At 44.2% G+C, this 24,877-nt stretch overlaps 2 protein-coding genes across 6 annotated transcripts; both read left to right on the top strand.

Annotated features, from left to right (window-relative positions):
- Positions 1–473: 473 nt before the first annotated feature.
- Positions 474–14,137, top strand: LOC140272393 (ankyrin repeat and SAM domain-containing protein 1A-like). The gene is made up of 11 exons (XM_072367824.1): positions 474–854; positions 6,694–6,792; positions 8,419–8,565; positions 9,115–9,222; positions 9,315–9,485; positions 9,575–9,712; positions 9,806–9,877; positions 9,996–10,082; positions 10,224–10,361; positions 11,403–11,585; positions 12,823–14,137. Exons 1-11 carry the CDS (start codon positions 651–653, stop codon positions 12,937–12,939), a joined length of 1,464 nt encoding a protein of 487 aa, XP_072223925.1. The 5' UTR covers positions 474–650; the 3' UTR covers positions 12,940–14,137.
- A 3,454-nt stretch (positions 14,138–17,591) lies between these two features.
- On the top strand, positions 17,592–24,027 carry LOC140272242 (specifically androgen-regulated gene protein). Of its 5 annotated transcripts, none has more exons than XM_072367619.1 (5): positions 17,592–17,787; positions 18,519–18,820; positions 21,049–21,243; positions 21,637–21,802; positions 21,956–24,027. In XM_072367619.1, exons 3-5 carry the CDS (start codon positions 21,139–21,141, stop codon positions 23,509–23,511), a joined length of 1,827 nt encoding a protein of 608 aa, XP_072223720.1. In that variant the 5' UTR covers positions 17,592–17,787; positions 18,519–18,820; positions 21,049–21,138; the 3' UTR covers positions 23,512–24,027. The 5 variants fall into 5 exon arrangements, with proteins under 5 accessions (XP_072223720.1, XP_072223722.1, XP_072223721.1 ...); XM_072367621.1 differs by having other exon boundaries at positions 18,519–18,824; XM_072367620.1 differs by lacking the exon at positions 18,519–18,820.
- Positions 24,028–24,877: the final 850 nt, after the last annotated feature.

Below are 24,877 nucleotides of genomic sequence, written 5' to 3'. Positions count from 1 at the left end.
CTATCGGCTCGATGTTAACAGGACTAGAGGCAATCATCTGTCTGTGCCGGGTGGCTGCTCTCAGCTCAGGCTGCTGACAGCTGTCAGTGTAGCGCTGCTTTGTGATCAATCTCAGCTCATTGCTGTCATGTCACACGTCTGCTACGGCCTCTCGCACTTCTTTTTAGCCTTTCGTCACATCCTAAGTAGGTTGGATGTATATGAATGAGGGATGGACCTGTGAACTAATTAATCAGATGACTTTCCCCTTCACTGGAAGAACTTCCCCAAAAGCTCTGAACCCTTGTTCTCGTCGCTGACATCTGAGTTTTGTTTCACAGCCAGAGCTTCTGTAACTCTTCATTTAGTTTATTTACTCACCTGTCACGGGGCATGTTTGCTCTGTTAAATTTGATCAGTGGGGGAGTATGTTGATCGTAACTATGATTTTGGAATGTTCCTCAGACATCATTGTGTTGATATGAGCTGGTAGTCCACCAGCTCGTATCCCCTTTATCGTCCACTTCACCCCTGTGTCGGGGGCAGTTTATTCTGTCTCAGGTGAGTGAGGTTCGGCGCCCGCAGCCCTGCGGGAGCTGACGCCCTGCCCACGGAGGACACTGTCTCCCTCACCCTCTTGTTGCCGGTGCGCTCGGCTCTGCTGGCCGAGAATGATGTGGCAATGCCACGTCTCGTCCTCGGAGTGCCGCTGCTATCGGCTGAAAGGTTTCTCACTGCTGAAGCGCTTTCCCCTGTCGGCAGGTGCTGCAGGCCGGCTGCTGGACCAGCCTGTTGGAGACTGGCTGGAGCACGTGGGGCTGCCGCAGTACGAGAGCAAACTGCTCCTGAATGGGTTCGACGACCTGCACTACATGGTGAGTTCCTCAGTCTTTTATATTACTGGGGTTTTTTTCTGTAACATTTGTCTCATTTCTCAATTTCTTGTGTATTCTAATTCTCTTTAGTGTTGTAAGAATGAACTTTTTTCTGCTTCTTTTATCACTTTTTTTGTTTGTTTTTTTTCCTCTCTTGCCTTCCACTCACTCCTTCTCAACTCAGCGTTGTGTCATTGTGCTTTAGTTTACTTCTTCAAATGGGTTTGACACGATCCCATAAACCTCATCTGAAGTTCAGTGAACTGCAGCCTTTGTGTTGTTGCAGCTGCCACCAGATTTATATCTTATTCAGGATGGCCTCGGCGCATATTCATATCAGTCTTGCGAATATTGTGACAATCCAGAAATTCAGACATCGGTTCAGTGTCGGAGCCGTCACCCTCAGATTCTCAGCAGGCCGGTGTCATGGCCTCTCACTCTCGCCGTCTGCGAAAAAACCGATCCTCGATGACCGTCCTGGCCAGAATTGACACGCCTCTAAGTGATCTATGGGATGCTGTTGCCAGGCCAACAAGTGCCTGGCAACAGTGCGCAGTGCCACTGTGAGTTAGCGCCGTTGCTTTTAGCAGTTATAAGGACTGATGGAGGAGGGAATGAAGGACACCAGCTGGGAGGGTGAGATAATTTGGAAACAAATAAACATCTTAAGAGGCTTACCCATACACATTCTCTTAAGCACAACAAGGGATACGTGGCACAGAATATCTATATATATATATATAATATATATTTGTTTGAATATTCAGTTTGTACTGCTGAATACTGAATAACTAGCTGGACCTCCTTTTTGCCCATGAACTGTGACCCTTCAGACAATTTGGACACAGAAGAAGAAGAGAATGGACAATAGCTGTCTTATTCTGTCTGAGCAGCGCTGCTGGGAACCCAGAATGCCATGCAAGGTCGCTATGAATCTGTGCTTCTTCATTTGAAATACATTCGACTTCTGACAACTGCAGCTGAAAGCGCAGTTTGTCTGTAGCCTTCCTGCAGCTGCTCATTTCCTAGCATCCTAGCAAAAATCTAAACTTTTCAATATTTTTTACCTATTACCCAGCAGAAGGCTGTGTCCTGGACTCCTCAGGCGTTTCTGTGATTTAATAGATGTTCTGTGTCCATCGGGGCAGATAGGATGTTTGCCTGAGGCAAAACCATCCCTTAAATCAATTATTTCCACAAACACGAATGAAATAACTGAATCCAGAGCTACTTAACTGCTGCCACGAGCTGACCCAGCCCACTGTCACTTTAATAGAATACGATGTACAGTGTACTCAGTCCGATGGCTGACAAATGCCACAAACTGTCATGCAAACTAATCTAAGCAAGTGGTGGCCTAATGGGTTTTTGTATTTAAGTCAGCCAGACTTCAACGTTATAGATTAGGACCTTTTGCCTCATACGCTTTAAGTTGTTTGCTTGGAGCAAATTGTCATGTTTTCCTCATCCTTTCTATGTGGTGAATGTTGGCAGCGCCCACAGCAATGCATCACTGACACCTGAATACGAAGCAAAGCGAACATTTCTTGCTCGTTCATACCAACAGAAGTGTGGAGTCACCATCATGCTGTGCCTGACTAATCTTAGAGCACAGAGGCGCGTGCCCGGACAGTCTTAATTCATTTTACATAACCCGAAAAGGGAGCCTTCGCTTCTCGCGTCTCCTTCTTTGCCAGTGCGATCACAATGCTCGAGTCTGCATTAAAGCGTTTGAAGTTACCCTCTGGTTTAATCTTCCTGCTGACTCTTTCACACTCCTCTTCCTCCGCAGTTAAATCTTCTCTCCTTCAAGTCGGAGCTCTGGAGCAATGTTTCTGTCCCTTCGGCACGGCTTCCAGACCACCCGGCTTCCACAAACCACTTGCAGATTCAGAAGCAGTAACCTTTAAACGACACATCCTCCTCTCAGTTAATGTTGACCTACAAGGAATCACAAATTGGTCTCAGCTGGAAACGAGAGCTTTCCTCTCAGAGTTGGCTTGTCATCGCCAAACCGCTCCTGTGTTTTTTATGGTTGTAAGAACCTTTTTACTCTTCATTAATAGTGAGTGATACTGCCATGACGTCTCCTCTTTAGCTGTGCTGAAACAAAACGGCCAAACGAAAGAAACAAAAGCATTTGAGCATTTTTTAAGCACTAAGGCTGCTCCACACTGCCTTTGCCGGTTTCTTGTAGCTGTTACTGTGGTGCTAAACATTTGTTCAGGCGTCCGCTGCAGCCAGTGTTTCAGCGAGATGACTAAACAGTGTTCACTCTGCAACCCAGCCCACAGTGATCTCAGTCTAACCTGCGGGTTTGCTCTAAAAATTGATCGATAACATCACTGATTGCGTTGTGTCCAAGCAGCGCAGCAGACACAAGTCTCTTCTGAAACCAATTAGATGGGTTTTTTTCTTTTCCTTTTTCTTTTATCGACCCATGGAGCAGATGTCCCGACCAAATGAGCTCTGCGCATCCACGCCGGTCCTCGCCGGTGCGGACTGTAGTTGTCAAGTAATACTTGTTGAGACAAGATGTCTCCTTTACTCATCCTCTGTGCAAAGCTTGTGTTGTCTGGGGCGGACTGGGTTAAGTGTGTGCTCTGCAGGGGCGCCTCTTTGTCTGAGGCTAGATTTTTATTTGACCAGCCAGTGCAACGCAAATTTCCTCTGATAGGACCTCTCGGAAGCAGCAACTTCTTTTAAGAGAGCTTTTTTTTTTAAAAAGTCATACAGAGAGCAGACAAACTTCTGTTTGCATGTTGGTGTTGCATCTGTTTAATCTGGATCCAACCGTTTCTCCGTCTTTCTGTCCTAATTGTTTTCACTGGCAGCAAAGTGGTAACACTAGATCGAGTCAATGCGGCCAAACCCTGCAGAAAAATCCAGTAATGGCTTCATGCATTAAGAGCGCAAGGATTCTGTATGGATTAATTGATTTCTCTGTTATGCAGTGTTGGTGATGTATTAATATCCGTTTAAAAACGTTTGTGTATGCATTAGAGTGAAAAAGAATGGGCCACTCTGTTAGTCTGCCCTGACCTTTTCTTTCCTGGTCTGATTGCAGCCGGTTTAGCAGGACAAACTGCGACTCTCGGGGCTGTTGGCTTTCGGACAGTCGGAATGAGTGATCCTTGCCCCCGAGAGCCCGCTCTGAATTCAGAGTGCTGTTGAAGCACGGGAGGGGAGGGGAGCTCAGTGGCTGTGCGCTGGATGGGTGAAGGAGGAGCGGAGCAGCATATTAATGAGGGGACAGCAGAGATGGATGAGCAGCCCCAGCACTAACAAAACCGCCCGGCTTCCACTTCTGCGGATTCATTCTTTTCATTCATGTTCTTCAGGTTTCTCCTCATTCATTCATCCAGGCATTTGGCATCACAACGTTGTCATCACCACTTCCTACTGTATGTGTGTGTGTTTGAAAGGCTTTGAATTATGCTAACTAGCATCTGAAAAATAGCAGAGTTGACTGCAGTACTTATTTGGTGGGAGATCAGGATTTTTTTCGGCTTGTTCATTGACGTCTGTACAGCAGTGAAACGTAAACTAAACTCTGCACTGATGTTTAAGTATATCACATATGGCGTTTATCATATATAGTGAAAACAAGTAAGTTTTTCTTCTCCATTCTATAACTGGATTCATCACAAAGAGTTTTGTCTCCGTTCTGAATCGGCTCCACTTTTGACTTATTTTCCTTCTTTTTTAGACTTTTAAGGTCCGTTATAATTTCCCAAAGCTGCAGGTGATGCTGTAGAATCCCAAGCTGTGCCCAACCGGCAATCCAACACCTTAACTGTTTAAACCACTAAGCCCTAAGAAAAAGAACAGTTTAAAGTAAACAGAAGGATTCCAAAACACGAGCTTTGTTTGGAACGATCCTGCTAAAACCTTTTTGATTTTCTGAAAAACTTTACACAACTGGCAGCTTTCGCCAAACATAATTCCTCATCCTCTGAAGCAGATGAAACATGAGGTGAAAATCATTCCACAGCTTAAACCTTTAACTTTTTAAAAAATTCTTGTCTTTGCCTCTTATCAGCAGCAGGAGTCGGGGTCATTATTTGAGGAAAACAAGGTTTTGTCATATTTCTAAGAGAAGTCATGTAAAAAATGATTGGATCGAAAGGGAGCAGCTCAAAAAATGTTGCATCCAGTCTTGTTGTCACGAGTTAAAATACAAGGCAGCGGCCCGCAAATGCTTTGCATTTTTGCCTGACAGCTGCCTCACACAGTATTGTACGGTGTGTTTTTATCAGCATGTCTGGCTTTGTCTTAGAATCTGTCCAGACAAATATCTGTTGCAGCATCTGATTCTTTGTTTTTCTTGGCTCCCCTCGGTGTCAGATATCATGAACTGCATTTTAAAAGTCTACGACTCAAGCACAATGTTGCCTTTAAACAACGTTGTGTGTGGGGGGAAAACAGTCTTCAAAACAGTCTGTTAAGAGTTCTATAGAATCCTCCCCCCGTTAAGCCATTTATCGATCAGTGTGGGACACTAATACAATCATCCGTGCACTTCAAAAGTGCTATTATCCGTCCAGCTTCTCGAATAGTGTCGATTCTGTACTGAGGAGGCAGCGATCGGCGTGTTGCGGCTCAGAGATAATGGGCTTCAAGCTGTTTGCGTAGTGCGAGGCATTAAAAGAACAAAGAAGGCATGCGAGCTGTAACCGAGACTGTGGATCGCCGCGGTTGTGATTAACACGGCTTTCTGAAAGTTCTGAAGTTTTCCTCCCCTTCTCCTGCAGATTCATTCAAACAAGCTGTTCCTGCTTATGTTACACATGCTATACAGTACAAACGGGGGAGGGTTATTTAAAACTCAATGCCAGAGTCTTACTCTGCACAGTTGAGATTAACATTTTGTTTCCACAGCGTTACACAGAATACCCTCCTCTTCCTCCCTCCTCTTCCTCCCTCCTCTTCCTCCCTCCTGTTTGCATCCTCCGCATGAAAAACACGCCGCTAAGTTTGACCTACAGGCAGCCTCTCCTCAGTCCTGTGTAGTTTTTGCGTATCTGAGCGCAAAGAGGTGAGCACCGCAGGATTAACTTGAGGTTCATATTGAAGAGTCAGCCACTTGGACACTGAGCCGTCGCAATTAGTTCCTGAGGCAGCAGCTCCCATGGAGCACCGTGATTCTTTAACAGATGAGCTTTAGTTGCTGACCTTCTCCATACACGGCTGACATTTACGGCTTCCAGATGGACTGACTGAGGCTGAGTAGTTTAGCTTTATAATGGCTCAATTATTTTGACTGTCAAACCTTAAGGGAAAAAAAAAGTGGGGTTCTAAAATGAGTGTTTGTAGCAGAAGTCTTGGCTTTGCTTCTACCTGACAGGTGTTTTGGTGTCCCAGCTCAGGTCAGCCATCAACGCTCGAGTAACCTTCTTCATCGTCTCATATTGCTGACCACGCTGCAACTCTGACATTGATTTATGGCTCCTTTCTTCATTATCTGTTACCTGCCACACAGTCTCAAAGGTGATATTGTTTCTAGCTAAAGGCTAGTTTGACCATCATTCACATCCCTGTCAGTCCCCCCCCACCCCCCCACCCGCACACTTAAGTCGCGTTTAAGCGGTTATCGACATAGTGTGCTTACAACAGTCAGTAGGAGGGCTTCTGTGGAGGATATCACTCAAGAGTAATTGACCTTTTTCTGCAATGGAAGCATACTTGGGATCAATACCGAGCCTGCAGAAAAGAATCTTCTCGTGGAGGGTTTGTCTCAGTTACGTTTAACCTTGGATTCAAGCAGTGTGCGTTTGGGATTTGATTTGATTTATTATATATATGTACAACGATCCTAATTTGATGTTTTTTCCTTTAGGGGAGCAATGTAATGGAAGACCAGGACTTGAGAGAGATTGGAATCACAGACCCGAGCCACAGAAAGAAGATCCTACATGCAGCACGCTCTTTACCAAAGGTGAGAGGATCCCTGACATCTTCTTCATTACTTAACATCAGCATAATAAGGCTCCTGTAATGTTACTTTAGAAGGCGCCAAGTCTTCCTTGATACCGAATAACTCTTGCACTGATGGAAGTAAGAAGAAGGCCCGATTGCACGTGTACTGGGTCAGTTTGACATGACTGTACTCTGAGTATTTCTCTTTTACTTAACTTCTAAATGTCCAACACGTTTCTACTCAACCAAAAATAGAGAATTACTCATACTTGCTTTTACCAGCTATTTATCTCCAGGGTTTTAATATCTAATATCCAATCAGCTGTAGGCAGGCCTGTTACAATTATTGCATGCTTAATAATCATGAACTTGTCGATATCATCTTTATTCACCTGTCAATAAAACAGAGAGCTTAATACAGCGGTCAAACACACCGTAACGTCTAGCTTTCCATTCGTATGGGACAGTGTTTTATTTGGCATTCAGTTCCACGTCAAATGACTCAGCTGCAGTCTGCTGTCACGGGTATTTATCGGCTTTGGCTCGGCACGGCGTTGATGGGAACAAAAACATCCGGGTGTACATGCAAGTTTTTGCTGAGGATGCAGTACTCAGGGCTACAAGAGGGGCATAGCTCACTTTTTCCTCACAGAAACACACATTCACCTGCCACGAAGACTCTGACACTGACAGCAACAACTTACTTACTTACTACAGCACAACTAATTATCTTGGAAAGCTGTTCTCATCAGAAACTGTGGTCCAACACAGCGTATATAGGGTGCAGTGCAATGCCTTCGCTTCATGTTGTCATAGTTGCAGGCCTGTCTTCTGGGAGGCAGTAAGAAGTAGTGGTAGTTACAGGATCAGTTCTAAATGCATATTGTAACTAGCTACATTTAAACAAGCTACTTTTGGTATAAAAAGACAAAAGTGTCATGTTCAGCCATTGTTTTCCACCATTTTGACTTGTCATCATCTGGTCTTCCTTTTGCAATAAAGGCATGTTTTATACTTTATATTTGGCATTGTATTGTTCCATGAAAATGAGCAAGAAAGACTATTGACTGATTAAGCCATGTAGAATTTTTCCCATGACAAATTGTCAACAAAAATCTTGGAGCCGTGGCAGCGCCTGCTGCGGGCACGTTTGGTTTTAAGCCAAATGACAAAACCGAGGCCGCAGCGCATAAGATCTGCTCAGCGGCTACTTCACATGTCAACCCCTGGAAAGAAAACGCCATGGCCTCATGCTGTTAGTTAAAATTTTATTTAGTCATATTCGTTTTGGGAATTATTGAGTATTGACCCAAAAAGAAAACCTGTCACCATCAAATCGTAATCATAATCATCCTTGAGTCCGATCGGATGCTTCTTTCCCCACTTTCAGCCATGTGCCACATTTCAGATGTAAACGTTGAGAGATTTTCCCTCGAAACTTTTCAAACAGTTCAGGTATTTGTCTCTTTGAGGCCCAAAGAACTTCAATCATTTATATTTCACAAAAGGACAAAAAGCATTTAAAAAAAATAATTTCAGAAGCTCCTAATGTGTTTTCTTGCCTCCTATCGTTCGTCTCATGTCCTCCTGGTTTATTCAGTGACTCTTCGTAGTGAGGCCTACATTTTTTTTTTTTTAATTACAGGTGAAAGCGCTTGGCTGTGATGGCAGCAGCTCCCTGTCCTCCTGGCTGGAGAATCTGGGTCTGAACGAGTACTTGCACAACTTCCTGGCAAGCGGCTACCGCAGTCTGGACTGTGTGAAGAACCTGTGGGAGCTGGAGATCGTCAATGTGAGTCGCAGTGACATATGCGGGCCACGAGAAGCACCAGAGAGTGAAATTAGTTGTCAAGTGTGTTAAAGGAAGTCAGTTTGACAGTTGAAACACTGAAGGTGAATATGCAGACACCAGGAAGTAGTTTCCAATGCCTGAGTTGGGAGACAGAACTCAGTTACCTGTCAGTTCTGGGAGAATGTAACCTGTCTCTCTGTATTACAGTAGTATTGAAAGCCTTCGTCTCAAATCCAGCACTGCTTACATGCAGCTTTACTTGCAGGTCTTTTTTTTCTGCCTTTTGTGGGGCATTTCTGCATTTTCAAGGTGCGTTACTGTAGGTCAGTGAATTATTGTGTATTCATTTGGAATCAGTACTTTTGATTAAGTGGCGAGAATTTGCACCCTCGTGCCGATCCATGAGTTTAATGGAACAGGACAGACTCTTTAAAGAAAAAAAAAAAAAAGAAAAAAAACACCTCTTAGCACTTCTCACTGACCCTTTAGTGAACTGGTGTTGTTTTCTCATATGTTCAGCTGATGATATCCCTCTTCTCCTTCTTCCAGGTGCTAAAAATTAGCCTGCTTGGTCACAGGAAACGCATCATTGCCTCCTTAGCAGAGAGGCCTTATGAGGAGCCTCCGGTCAAGCCTCCTCGTTTGTCTCAGATCAGGGTGAGGACGCCTTGTAATGTGGTTTGGCTACGTTAGTTTTACAGAAGTATAAATGAGAAATAGCCAACAATGATATTTTTATGTCTCTGCAGTGCCAGGACCTGCCCGGATCCCAGACCTCATCTCCACTCAGTCAGATAGAGCCCTACCCGGGACGCTCAATGGACCCTCTGCTGCCTTCAGGAGAGCCAGGCAGGAAGAAAGTGCCAGATACCGACTATGATGCTACCCAAAGATATCGCAGTGAACGACACAGACCTCAGGTATGTGCTTTATGCGCATGTTCCGGATTATTTTTATGTGTCGTACTGGGTCAGCCAGACCTCTTTAATGACCCTAGTTATTCTCCCAGGAGCGCTATGAGGAGTGGCATCGAGAGCCCCGTTTGACGCTGCGGCCGCCGAGTCTTGCTGCACCGTACGCCCCTGTCCAGAACTGGCACCACCAGCCAGAAAAACTCATCTTTGAATCCTGCGCCTATGAAGCCAATGTACACTGACGCCTTCGTCACTTCCTGTATGAATTTTCAGTTTCGTTGAACATATGCTCCATGAGTGATGCTTTCTCCTCTGTTTGCTTCTAGTACCTTGGTTCTATGCAAATTAAAGATCTGAGGGGCACAGAGTCCACGCAGGATGCTTGTGCCAAAATGCGGGTACGCAGTCAATTTCTGCATTATCAGAGGATGAATGTATGAGTTTGTACTTGACATTTAGGTGGAAATGAACTAAAGCTCATGGGTCCTTTCTGCCTGCTGCTGCTTTATTCTCCAGAGGTCCACAGAACAAATGAGAAAAGTTCCAACCATTGTCCTCTCGATCACTTACAAGGGCGTGAAGTTCATCGACGCAGCCAACAAGGTCAGCGCCCGCACGTTTGACCTTTGCATCCAGCGTATCCCCAGTCGTGTCACACATCAAATGTCATACATCATCTCAGTGTTGTGACGATACGATCAAGCGGAGAGCTCACTTATAACATGTGTTCTCCTCTTGGTGCAGAACATCATCGCAGAGCATGAGATCCGTAATATATCTTGTGCAGCCCAGGACCCAGAGGACTTGTGTACATTTGCCTACATCACTAAAGACCTGCAGACCAGCCACCATTACTGCCATGTGTTCAGCACCGTAGACGTGGTAAGGAAACCTCTGAAGTTCAGCTGCAGTCCTAAGAGTGATTTTCTTTTTTTTTTTGGCTTTCAGTCGGCAGCATCCGAGCTGCAGCAGCCGCAGACATTAATTCTCTGCTAGTTTTTCTTAGAAAATCAACCCATCCTCAATTAAATTGTTTAATTACATCATTAGAAGTTATTGTCCGATGTTGCTTTAGATTCCTGGAATTTTAGCACACAGTGATGCATAACAGCAGGCCGCTTTTTTTCAATATATCTTTCATTCTGATGTTGATAGAATTTAATCAGACACCTTAAACTCCACGGGTGGACTTTTAGATGGCGGAAGAACCAAAGTGAAACGTGTGGTTAAGGTGTCGCCAAGTTTCCTCACTTGCTGACTTAGATTCTTTCAACACTGTCTCCCGTTGTGACACAGAGATGCGACAGGCTCGAGTGTCTCTTCAGTTGTGGTTGATAACCTCCTCAGAGACACAGCACCACTCCAGCCACGATAAGCCACTCTCCATCATTTCTCCGTTCCCCTGAGAGATCTGATGATTATGCTTCCAATCTGCCTAATAAGTGTAGAGTCATCTTAACAGTGCAGGGTTTCCTCAGGTGGCCGTGGTCCTCTGACCTGTTCTTTTCTCTGTTCGGCTGAGAGAAGAGGCTGCCTCTCAGCAGGAAGCGCTGTAGCAGCAGTTCCTAACAATCACAGGCCAAAACAAGGCCATGACTGTTCTTTTAACCTGTATTGACCATATTGCTGCTCTCGGTGTCGGCTAGATGCACATGACTGTCCGACGCGGAGGACAAGACAAGGCATCATTAGCCCTCCCTCACATTTCTAAGCTGTCAGGGTTAAATCAAATAATCCACCCCATTTAAGCTACAGGAGATGGATCCAATTTAGGGTTAGTCTGCGTGGTTAGTTTGTTTTAAAGTTTCTGGTGAAAGAAGTATTATTCCCCTTTTGCTGCCGAGTGCAGCACTGTCCTCTCAGCTGAAAACTCAGTCCATAAAATACGAAAAAGGGCTCTCTGAACTCCATTTTTCTGTGCAGAACCTGACCTATGAGATTATTCTGACGCTGGGCCAAGCGTTTGAGGTCGCCTATCAGCTGGCTCTGCAGGCCCAGAGGACCAAACAGCACCAGAACCTGTCCTTAGGAACCAGTTCAGAGGTCATTGAGACGAAGTCCAGTCGACCTGTGCCGAAACCGCGGGGCAGTGTACGGAAGTCAGGGGTGAGTGAGACGTCAGTGTTATTAGTATCACTTATCGTCAGACTTAGCGGCGTCACGCTGCCCTCCGTGACCACAAATGTGTCACTATTTGGACTCAAACCCTGAAAACACATTCAATCGGTGTCATCCAACAACTTTTCACATCATTATAGTTGCATTATGCTGATGTTTCTGGGGGTTTTAACATCAGCTCATTAAGAAAGGAGCTATCTGCACCTCTGATGTTTGGCACATGTAAAGCTGCGGCTCAACTGAGCGTTAGAACTCATTCCATGTATCTGTCTGTGTTACCCTCTCACACATTTACCTGTAACGACCACTGTCGACTTTCGGCATGTCTCATGCTGCTCCACTTTGTGTAAATTTTCTTTCTTCAACTCTCAGTTCGCCCTTCAATTTTTTTGTGCCTTTTCTTCCACTTTTTCTCATTCTGTCTGACTGTCCTCTCTCCTCCTGGCGGTGTTATCTCTCCCAGGACCCTCCTCCTCCTCCTCCTCCTCCTCCTCCTCCTCCTCCTCCTCCTCCTCTCGACAGTTGTTGCTGTTACTGTTACACCTGCACCACCCACCTTCCCTCCTTCCCACTGCTGCACTCTACCAGCCCTGCTGCTCAGGTGCTGCCTCCTGTTCCACCTCCACCTTCTGACACTTTGCTTCTTCTCATATCCACTCTTTTGCTCTGAATGTGTGTTCATTTGATATTTGTATTTTTCATTGATTTTAGAGAAAAAAAGAAACGGGTTGCACTTTGCTGCACCCTACTTAAAGTGGGCTCTTCTTCTCCTTGAATGTTCCGTTTGAATCTGGCGCCCTCTAGTGACAGTTCTGTATTTAAACAGTCAAATTAACATTCACAGATTTGTTATTAGCTCAGCTTTGTTTTCTGCATCCTCACAGATGTTAAAATTATGTTGTCTTGCAATGGCTGTGATTTTGCTTGTAATTTGTTTTTTGTATAAATGGTAAATGTACTTTCCTTACAAAGCGCTTTTCTTGTCCAGCTGACAACTCGGAACACTTTTACACTACATGCCGCATTCACTCGCACACTCATACAGCACGTCTCAGTCTACATAGTCGACAAATAAAACTGTCAACACAAACCTTTACTGGCTGCAGGGTTACAGGAATCATCTTCTAATTAATGGCAGATGAGATGCCATTAGTTGGTCAAAGTGTAATAGAAGTTGCATGTGAACAGTTGCTGAGATTCTGATGATGTCCGTGTGCACTTACAGGGGGACATGGTGGAGCAAGATGGGGATTCTCAGTCCCAGGGCAGTGTCATGTGGCTCGTGGACCCTAAGGAACCCAAACGCACTATCAGCACCAAGTATGAGACCACTATATTCTGAGCGGACTCCTCCTCCTCCTTCTCCTCCTCCTCCTCCTGGGCCTGGTCTCACCTCCCTCCCTCCCCTCCTTCTGTGTGCCTTTCACTGTGACTCAGCTTCTTTCTTTTGCACTGGACCTCTGTCTACCTTCCCTGCCTCCTTCCAGCTGTCACTCCTGTCCTCCTCTTAAAACACGACAACCTGTGAGAATTAACCAACTCAACCAACTTACACCCCCCCCTCAAACATTAAGCCACCCCAACTTCCACACTTTTTATTGATTCTGAATGAACCCTTTCCACCTTGTCAAACCCCTTCCAGTGGGTATTATCCACTCTAAGTCTGCCACTCACCTTCTCTGTTTACCTTGTATGCTTCCTCAACTCTTGCCCTCACCGCTTATCTTTTTTCAGCTGTCAGCCACTGTTTGCTCTCAGTGATCAGCTCTTTCTTTTTCGCAACATTAGGCGACGGCCACTCTGAGGCTTTTCGCTCTGATCTTTCGCCTCCTGACTCCTCCGAGCACTGACAGAATCTGATAAACCACAGCCAAGAGCACACATCCTGTACCTGGATGGACACGTTTCCCGGGGAAACTGTGGAACTGCTGCTGTAAATCTATGCATCACTTTAGCAGACTGTTTCTGATCAGTGGGACGCAGGTGTCCTCGAGGTTCCACACAGCACTGAGCCAGGGAGATGGAGGGTTTACTTTTTACATTTATCTGCCTGCTGCAAGCCAAACCAGGCTAAGATCTTTGCACTGTGATGAGGTCCTTTTGAGCATTTTTTTTTTTTTTAAGGGGGAAATTTAGGAGGGCTCCAAGGGCGATGAGGTTCTTGCTGATTCAGGTGATGGACAGTTCAAACTATCCGAAGACATTCGTCTAGCTGTCTGTCAGAGCAGCAGGATATAAGTCCGATAACTAGAACTAAGCACTTTTACCAAATCTCCAAGTGTGTAAGAATAAGTGCATTTCCTCTTTCTTGTCATTATTGTCTTCTTTTCAAAACAAATGCCTTCACTGTTTATTCTGTCCACATTGCCTTTTTTTTTTTCTTAAAGTGATGACACCAGGTTAATGTTTCATTGTGTTTGGTGGAGTTAATCATCCCAAAGAGGGACGATCCATCACCGTCACATTGTTTGTCTGTTTACTGTTGCTTTCACATCATTTTTAACCTCACTGCTTTGTGTACGTGTGTGTCTGTGTGTCGTCCCCCCCCCTCCCTGTAGCTGAACACTGTGGCTGCTCCCAGATCAGTAAGACAGGACAGGAATGGGCCCTGCTGCATGGTGGGTGGGATGCTTTTTGCTGAGAAAGCGACCCACTTCCCATGCAGCAGATCACGCCGCCAGTCGGATCATGCTCGCAGCTCACTACGGTTACACACGGGCCCGGGGACAAAGACGACGCTGCACGCTCCCCTTCAGTTCACCTGACCTCTCTCTGCACACACACACACACACACTCACACACACACTCACACCATTCAGCCTCCTGTCCTTCAGAGTGATGGTTGCCCCGCGCGATGGGAGAGCCGTGTGTGTTTCTGCCTTTCCTGAGACATGAATTGTGGCCTCCTTCACAGAGAGTTAGTGTTTACTGTTTGAGGAAATGTAGCTGCAGGTTTTCGTGCAGAACTTGTTCTTCGAGGGGAAGTGGCAAAAATAAGGAACATGAACTTTTCTTTTGTAGGTACTCTCACTCCTGTATCCAAATGTTTGCGTTTCCCTTCATGGCCATGAGCTTACATACAGTACATGCGATAGGCAATGTAATCCTGCATGGGAGGAACTCTCCGACCGAACGCAACACTACAAAGACTGTGTTATAGTGATTTCCAAGGTTTTTACTTTGTTTGAAGTTGTCTTATGTGTTTGTTTGTTTTGGGTTATTTTGTAGGTTTTTATTGTTTTTGTAGGACAGTGAGTCCTAAAGCTGGAACTGGATCAGGTGTGGTTCACTGCAGTTCCCTCTCTTCTTTCCCTGCCCTCTTTGTTCGCTTAATCTTGACAAGATTATTCACCAAACCTGCCATGCAGGCTGGTACGACTTCAGATATTAAGTGCAGAACTGAGCTGAAGGGCACAGCATGTTTCTCTCGCTGACTCAAAGTACGTTGACTGTTAATGGTACTGTTTGATCCGCCAATGTGTTTCTGGGCTTGGTTACGTAGTCCGGTCCTTTTGATTTAACTGTTGTATATGTGGTACGTCGTCAGGCCAGTACGATGACACACTGGCGCATCATCTTCAGCTCGCAGGTGTCGGCACCTTCAGCCATAAGCCTGGTCTTGTTCTGCTTTTGCACATTACCAAGGATCAGGAGACATTTTGGGACTAAACCGATGACATCTATGATGAGAATGATATTGTACATGATTCTAGCAGTCTGTATTTTGATACTTGAATGATTTCTGCTTTTATAGATATCTATATATATGTATATGTATGTATGTACGTATGTAATTTTTGACATTTGTCAAAAGAGAGAAAAGGACTATGTCTTATGAAATTAAACATATCGTAAATAAATACCCTGTGATTTAAATGACAAAAGAAAAAAAAAAGTCTGAGATTGACTCAGAAGAGGGACCTCACTTCAGAAAAAAAAGATTGTAAATAATCTCGGGCTTCCAGTCTTTTTTTTTTTAATGATTATTTTTCATAATTGTACCACTAATAAATGTTACAGTTAGAATCTGTGTCGAATCTTTGTCCATTCATTGTCCCCGTTCCGTTGTTTCTGCCGGCGCAGCTGCACGTGGAGAATTTTCTTTGCTCAGGAATGGATGCTCAGCAGCTCGGAGGCGATTCAGGTGTGAGCAGCGATAGCAGAAGAAGAAGAAGAAGAGCTGGTGTTAATAAATTACAGCTGGCCGCCTCTGCTGTCACTCCAGTGAGCTCCTGCAGCGGGCACAGACCAGAGTAATATTAGAACAAACAAGCACAACGTGATTACCAAGGATGTCGTCCCCCCCCACCCCCCCACCCACTTCAATTACCTCCATTTCCTGTGGAGACGCTGAATGCTGTTGGGACGTTTAAAACCTCAAAGCTGCTCTGTTGACTTTGTGCGCTCGTTTACTTTTATCAGCTGAGGTTAATTCAAATATTGTAAAAATTTTAAATTGCCCCAGCTCTGCCTCGGGCCTCGACAGTTATTGTTATCTTTGTCGTGAGGGAAATGAGTCAACAGAAGAAAATTAGTGCCGCTATGATTCAAATGGCAAAAGCCTTGAAATATGTAATGAAACGGTTCTCTCCTCGTTATCCTAAACTCTAATACAAAAAAACAAACACTGCTTCAGTTTATTTATTTATTTTTTGGCAGGGTTCTGGATGTAGAAACCGAGGCACAGTTTGCGGCATTAAAAGAAAAAGTAGAATCTTATTTACTTAAACCCTCTGATTCTTGCCCCATGTTATCCTGCCTGTCACTCTGTTTTTATCCAACTTTAAAGTATTGTCAGTCTCATATAGCTTGCTGCTTTAGTTGTTCTTGTTGAGGTAAATTAAGCTTGGCTTTGACAGCGAAGCGGCCTTTAAACACATGATGGTTTTTTATGACTGCAGGTACAAAGTGGCTTCGCCGATCCACAATTAAAACCTTAACAAGCACACACGCCACAGATGTGTGCCGCTGTTCCTGGAAAAGAGAAGCTGCAGTGAAACTAACTGATGAATAGTTCTGCTTTGTGCACGAGCTCACACACACACACACACACACACAGACACACACACACACACACAACGTGTGTGGCTCCAGCTTGTAAACAGTGAATATGAATTCTGAAATAAATCATGTGGGAAGCTGCTCACAGCTGTATATCTCTGCGTGGAATTGAATGTCGGTCTGTCCACCACTTTGGTTCAGACTGAATTATCACAGCGACAGCAAGTGGGGAGTTATTCATGTTCCTTAGAATCCAACTGATATCAGTGACTGCCTGACACTTTCCCAGCAACAAATGTGCAACAAGCCAAGAGAACTTGTGCAACAAAAATACCACTTACAAGTTTCCAGGGAATGAATGAGGAACTAACTGCTACTTAACCATTACTTACTATAAAGATTAACCTATAAATACATTTTATTAGTTCATTTAAATGTTTTTTTTTTGTTTGTTTTTTTAAAAAGGTGAGTAACTAATCGCATATGCCCAGATGAATATAAATAACTAGATTTGTCGATCAGTGTATTTGAAATGACCACAGTGACTTTTGTTTTCACGTGAGTTCTACATCAGCCACACCCACAGAGGAATTCACAGTTGGATCACTTTTAGTAACAATACAGATGTTGACATGAAGAATGTGATGAGCAGACATGTATATAAAAAAAAGTCAAATTATAAAATGAACCATAGATATAAGACATATCTATGATTTGTTATATATATATATATATATATATATAAAACAAATATATATATATAATTTGATCCTGTTTTTTTTTTTTTTTTTTTTTTTTTAGTAAAACCAAAAGAACAAAGCATTTAGTCACATGTGATTACGAAAAAAAACAACTATCATACATTTTCCACATTTATGAATAAGAAAAGAACGGATTAATTTTTTTGTTTGATGACCCTGGTATATCCCTGGTAACGTCTGAGGTAGCCGCCCTCTGATTGGTCCCCCGCCAACATCAACCGGCTCACCTGGCAGCCAGCAGCTCATACCTGCTCGCGCTCGCCTCTCAGCCCGTCGCGAGGTTGACTTCCAGGAACAGAGCTGAACCGCCGGAGGGGTGTGAGGAGCATCTCTGCCATGGACTGACGTCTGAGAACAGCTCTGGGTGCGTTTGCGTGTGAACGAACACCTGAGAGTCCAACACTTCGACACTTTCTCCAACATCTCCGGTGAGTTTTTCTCCTGGAGGAGAAGCGCGTTTGGTGCAGTTGTAGTCGTGGAGTTAACTGCTCCAGTTATTTTATTCATTAATTGAGTGATATTTGAAAGTCAGAAACTTTTCAACTAATGAAGTAAATGCGAAATATTTCTTTAGCTCCTAATTTGGCGAGAGATTGAATCGGCTTTTCAACTTGTTCAGACTTTTCTTATGGACTCTTTTTTTCTGGGGATTATTGGTGAGTTTTGACTCGCCAATATGAGACTAATGTCTATTTTAGGATAGATTATTAGAAAATAGTTTATTAGAAATGCACCGACATTAAAAGTTATTTTTCATGCACAGTGTATTTCCGTTTCAGGGTTGGGGAAGAAAACATTGATCACACGAGTTTAATCATTTTAGAATATTGGACATTGACTCAGGATAAGTGCAAATATTGGTGCGCTAAAGTCAATAAAAGTCATTTTAGAGGAACAAACTGCCAAGCTAAACATTAATGAAATATTTCTTTTCATTCCAGCAGGTTGTGAGTTGCTCAACCTGATGCTGGCCCTGAACTTTTGTTTACTGTAAATCATTAAGCCAGTTCAAGCTGACTTGCTGCTCTTAAGCACATGCTTTACATTTTTTTTTATCCCTCTGGCATACTAAGGCACACATTTGTCATCGTAGACGCCATATAAATGATGGTGGGACGGTTTGCAATAAGTCTGGCTCAAAACTGCAGCTTGTCCTCAGGTTACGGAGCTGGTCGTGCCCCTGGTAGTTAAAGTGTCGCACCTGCCCCGAGGCCGAGGCTCGGGAGGCCCGAGCACGTCACAATGCTTGGCTGAACCTGTGGAAGCAAGCATAGTGACATTCCTGTCACCATCAGGCCTGACTCAGCTGTGGGCGTAGCCTGCTTTGCCGCCGCTGCCCTGCAGGTTTGTCGTCTCGTTCAGGTTCGAGAGGTGTTGGCCTGGATGTTTCCCACCAGCTCAGCTGATCTGGAAGGCCTAAACGGGAGAGTAATTAGCAGCTATTGAACCTTTCGCTGGAAGGTCGGTATATGTTTTGTCAACGAGCTTTTGTTTCCAGAAAAACATGTGTGAGCGATCAGGTTTCTGCATTCTGCAGCACGTCCAAAACGTCCTTGTCCCAGTCCAGCGCTCTGGACTACGTGCGCCATTGTTGCCTTAACTTCAATCCTCAAACACACTAGTAATAAAAGTGGTATTGTGCTGCAAAGTTTGAATTTGTGAGTCCCTTTCCTTTAACCTTCATGTCTTCTTCCTGGCTGAGCTTATTTAGGCAAAAAAAAAAAATCCTTCCTGGAACAATCTGATGGGAATGTGCTTGTATTCTCTCATCATGACTAGATCGCTCCTTATTCATTCAGTCTGGTGGGGTACAGTTGTCTTGAAATTGACTTTTAGAGATGAGTTTCAAAGTTCTCTTGTTGTCACACTTAAAGGGCTGTGTTTTTAAGGGAGGAGTGAAAGTTGCCCCTGCTGACAGACGGCATGACCTCTGTGTACCTGAGGCTTTCTACAGATCTGAAGAAAACTCCATAAAGTCGTCTTCAGACAATGCCACGATCAGATATGATCTGTTGTTATGACACATACACGCTGATCATTACCTGAAATCCTCTCATTTTTCCAGGAACGCTTCTTCTCTCGTGTCAAACGGAGCAGAAATTTGAACAGTCTTGTGTGGACCGACAGGCACGCTTTTGTAAATGAATGAATTTATGTCTTTGTCTGGGGCGTAAGTTACTGTGTCTTTGTTTAAATGAACCGTTGATCTGCTTCCTAACTTGGAGGCAGTTATTATTTTTTTACTCTGCTTTCTAAACACACCTGGACCTGACGTTGCAGCTATGACTGAGTCCTGTAACAGGTTGTAAATATCTTCCCCTGGGATACAGTGCACGGCATCGTTTGACCCTTTTAACCAAAATGAACTGAGTTCATTCTACTATCCTCAGCTGTAAATTTCATTGACGGTGCTTGCTTGTGCATTTTTAAGCACTCAAAAACAACGCGGTGCGACCTTCTCAGTTCCTTTTCAGCATGGCCGTGTGGATGAATGCTTTCCCCACGCCTGACCTGCCAGCAGTAATGTGCCCGCCAAGAAACAAACAGGAAGCACAGCGCTTCCCACTGTTTTACATGATGCAAATGCGTCACGTGTGAAAACAAGCAAACAGCTTTTCACTCTTCATTGTTGATTCATAATGAACACCAGGAAGAGTTTCCTTCTTTGGAATTTATAAATCATTCTTATTATTAGCTTAGCTCCTATTATTCCATTTGGCTTCTGTTAATAGTCACTAAAAATGTGCAAAAACGCTTAAAGCACTGCCGAATGTCTTTTGATTGTATTTTCGGGCATGAGGTGCACGTAACAAAGCAGTCCTCTTCTTCCTGCTGCTGGGATAACCAGTCTAAATACTAAGAGACAGCAGCCTCCAACAGTACAAATACACCTTTAAGTTTCCAAGCTTTGCAGCACATCTTTTGTAGAAGTCAGTTTTATTGACATAAAGTAGCGCTAAAACACTAGATTTTAGCATAAAAATGTAAGACAAAAGATTTTATTATTACAATCACCACATCTGAGACGCCTTCCTTCCTCAAGCATCTTTTACCGAGGACATATTCTTAATTGATTACTGGCTCGACTATCGATTCATTAATCGAATGAACTGACTAAGAAAGGGAACAAAAACGCTGAAACATTAGAAATCCCCACTGGGATTTATAAAGTACTTATTCATTTAATTTCATGGCATACTGTCACTTCAATGCAAAATAAACTGAAAGTAATGAATTATCTAATTACTTGAAATATTTAGCATTTCACAGTAATCCACATTCATGTTAATATCCCCTTTCATTTTGATGCAGGCCATGTCTTCTGTGCAGATAAATGTTTACTTGCTCAACCATCACTTCACTTTAATGACTCAATTAGAATAAGGGGACGTGTTTAATATATTGCAGTGACTGTGATGTGGTTCCTGTTTCAGGACAGTGGTTTCATTATGAAGATCATTTAACTGTCAGCTGTAATTTATGATATTTGTTTTGTCACGGTAATGGAAAGATTCTATGTGTTCACTCATTTTTCACCTGATTTAAGCCTCAGACTCCGATGTTTTGGTGTAGATTATTAGTTGGTAAAGAGTTGGTAATGTTGTGGAGGCACCGCTGCCTCACAGATGTCACCTGGTTCCTGTTCGGTGTGTGTCTGCATCTTCAAACATCTCTCTTTAACCTTTCAGATTTCTCCCCAGACTTATTTTCAGAGAGATTCACACAGTCAAACGAGGACTGAAAAGCCCGGGTCCTCCGCTCATCGCCTCCCTCGTGCAATGTCGAAGAGTGGCACGTGGCCAGGCGCCGTTGCCATGGAACCCTCGAGCAATATGGACAGTGCAGAGAGCTGCGACAGCGTAATCAGCATGAACTCTGGCTATGTGAGTGTTTCTGTATATCTCGTGTCAGTCGTTGGTCCCAGACACTCATCTGTTTGTTGTGTAACACAGTCCGTGGACTCAGTTCTCCCTGGTCAATCTGAGCAAACCTGCAAGAGAGAACGATTCTGTCTGTGGTTGGAAAATGAAAATGAGGAACTGAAATTAGTGGCTTGTGTTGTTATGACATCCACATGGACATTTACAGACAGTATGTGAAGGTTAAACACGAGCTGATGAGAGGAAGTGAGGCCGTTTGAGTTGTTCTTCTCAAATTTGGCCAAAGGGAAGGAAATGTTAAGCTGACTTTCAGCTTAGTCATTACTTTGCATCTGTTTGAAAAGATGTCAAACAGTATAAAGTTGAAATGTGTGTAATATATTCTTTTGTGTGCAGAGTGACGACAGTATGGAGCACCTATCTGCAGAGGAGAGGGCATGTCTCGTGTATCTGGAGGAAACTATTGAGGCTCTGGAAGTGCAGGAGGACAGCGGACTATCAAATGATGAACCAGATGCTTGGTCAAAGGCAGAAAAAGAAATGGATCAGATGAGAATAAATGGTATGCTTTTGTCATCAAATACTCTGTTTTGCACGTTATTTCTTGCTAGTTGTGTGTCTTGAGCTTGCACATTCTGCACTAACATCAGTTACCACAATGCTACCTTCACTGATTGTGTTGTATTTATTCATTTCATTTATTTCTTTTCATTAGATATTTCCAGTTTGACGTCTGAGTCTGGAACTCATGTTCTATCCACGCCACTCGCTCCTACAGCCGCAGATTCCGCACCTCAAACATTTGAAATCAAAACCGAGCACCGTGCTGTGAATCAAAGAACCGAACCACAATCCACACCCGGTTCAGCAGCTCATTCAGAAGCTGCTGAAAGAGTGGACCTGGTGGCTCCACCCAACCCTCCTGTCACTGAATCTGCTACTGGTGGCATAACGCACCCATCAGTGAACCCAACTGAAGCGCTGAGTTTAACCTTAGATGGAGCTTGTCATCCTAAGAGTGTCACCAGTACAGGGGCCCACCCAGGATTGTCCACAGAGGTTGATCTGGGTATAATCCCTCCTCCGTCAGACTTTATGGATGAACCAGACACTCCTTCACTCCCAGAAAAGGTAAATGTCCCTCCACCTGCAGGAATCTCCACTATGGTAGGAGCAAAGGTTGACTTGGAGCCGCTACATCCAGGAGTTCCTGCGGAGAAACCTTCTGCGAGCCCCTCTGTTAATGAGGAATCTCCAGCCAAACCTCCACCAGTCGGTACATCTAGTTTCCAGCTGAGTTCTCCTCCTGAGGTGCCTGAACCTAAAAGTCCACCTGTCGTGGCCCCAAAGCCCAAGAAACTCCCTGCCAACATTATTTTGAAGTCACACAAAACAGCAGCTAGCTTTGATGGAAACTCTGGGCATTCGGTGCCCACCAGCAGCGACAGGGTGTTGTTAGACCCTCAGAGGGTCAGAATGGAAGCCCTTCGAAAGCTTGGACTGCTTAAAAGCAATGAAGAAGATGCAAGTCCTTGCCTGAGCCCTAGAATTCCAACCAAAACTAAACTGTCATGGGCTTCTTCCTCTGCTCCAGCCAGCCCAGCAGCTCCTCAGACACCACCAACAACACCATCTTCCACCCATGTCAACAGTCCACCTTCTGCCTTCCAGCCTGTGTTGCCTGCTGCTGTATTGCCATCAGCGACTTCTACAGCTCCTCCCATTCAGGGTCCTGATTGTCTTCTTGCACCTGCAGCTTTCAGAGACCCTATTGGACCTCTCTCTTCAAATAACGACCTGCCTGCAGTCAAAGGTGTCACAAAGGTCACTGCGAGCTCCCCTCCTCTTACACCTCCTGCACTGGTCAAGCAGCTAACCCCACCAAAGGTCATTGGTAAGTCAGCCACCCTGGAACGTTCCGGTTTGGGTCTAAGCAAATATATAACTCATCAAAACTCTGCTGAGGCCGGTCAGGACCTCAGCAGTGAGCAGAGCCCCAGGCAGCTGCGCAGCAGTCGGCCCCGGCCTGCCTCTCTGGGGAGTGGGAAAGATTTTTCACAAGCCAAGGGAGAGGATTTGAAGGCAAGCCATGCCACCAGCGAACAGCCACACTCTCAGATGTTCACGCTGGCTCAAACTGGCCTTCAGCACTCCAAAGAGTCTGCCAAACTGCCCCGAACACAAGGCATCAGCGTGTTGATCTGCCCTCGTGCAGAGAATGAAGAGGACCGCCGGGAGGCTCTGAGGAAGCTGGGACTGATCAGAGACTGAGCTATATCTTGCACCACAGACATAGCAGAGATTTATAGAGGACGGGGAAGGACTTACGTAATTTTGGGGAAGCATTTTTAACCACAGAGTTTATGCTTCTTCATTTCCACTGCATTAGCGAGCTTGTGACTGCATCACATGACTTGAATGTCATGGTCACACTGGCATATAGTACTGCCACATTTACAATAATATATTTCTCATAAAACTGGAACTGGAAAGGTTTTTTGGATATTCATTGACTCTCATAGTAGCCGTTGTTTTTGTAAATTATATCCTGTTACTTTTAAGGGTCAGTGATGACGTAAGTAGTCATTTTAATGTGTCTTATAATCCACAGGTTGGGGTTGGGGGTGACCTTTTTCCACATCACCCTCTGCTTTCATTTGTTTCATTGATACCTTTGTGTGACATGGTCCCCTCTCATAGTTCTGCTCATACATACTTTTTAAATGTCATTTCGTGGTAGTATCTGTTTTCTCTTATTTAATTAAATGTATATAAATGTATAAATGATGTCCCATATGTATAATATGGCTTGCATGTGTGCATAATGACCCATCCAATCATATCACTCTGCAGCTCCTGCATGTGTCTGGAGTCAGCGTGGGCTGGTGTGTCACAAGCATCACTGTGCTGATCAGAAGTTTCTTTGTCCGCATCGGGATATGCCATATTTGTTTTGTTTTTTCCCCCCACTTCCCTCCTTTCTGACATGTCAGCCCTAATGTTTCAAGTCAAATCAAACTTGCTTTGAAGCACTTGCTTCTCTGGCTCCGCTGCAGCTTTTTTTTTTTTTTTTTTTTAAATCTGTCACAGTGAGAGAACTGGTGCAACCTGTTTTTTTGGCCTTTATTAAACATCCCTGCTGCTCGCGATTGCTCTTTCACGAGCCGACTGGCTGCCTGAAGAACATTTTTTCTACTGCAGACTTTTAAAGACAAATGCATTAGGTTTTTTTTTTCTTCTAATTTGCTGTTCGGGTATAATATATAATATAGCGAATAGAAAATTGAGCTCAAGTCGGGGGGGAGGGTAATAAAAGTCGCTCAGAATAGGTAGTTTATAAAAGAGATGCTGGACTGCAGTCAGTTGAGAACGCAGCGGAAGTCTTTTATTCATTTGCAAGTGTCACTTTCTGAAACATTGACTCATAATTGACTGCATTATTGAACATAGCTTCAAGATGCGCTGCAGTTAAATGACAGAAGCCACTTTGTCTCATTGATGTCTTGATCACGCCGTGATATTTTCTCTGCACCTCCTCTGCATTATTTGCCCTTGGAATATTTGAATACCTTCTCTTGGTGTTTTATTTTTACACATTTTTTTAATATGAAAGCAAAGCTATCATCACTATCTGTCA

Source organism: Leuresthes tenuis, unplaced genomic scaffold, assembly GCF_036924035.1.
Source record: "Leuresthes tenuis unplaced genomic scaffold, fLeuTen1.0.hap1 SCAF_16, whole genome shotgun sequence".
Taxonomy (NCBI): domain Eukaryota; kingdom Metazoa; phylum Chordata; class Actinopteri; order Atheriniformes; family Atherinopsidae; genus Leuresthes; species Leuresthes tenuis.
Note: the sequence above shows the minus strand (reverse complement) of the source record. Positions and strands in the feature narration are given on the sequence as shown.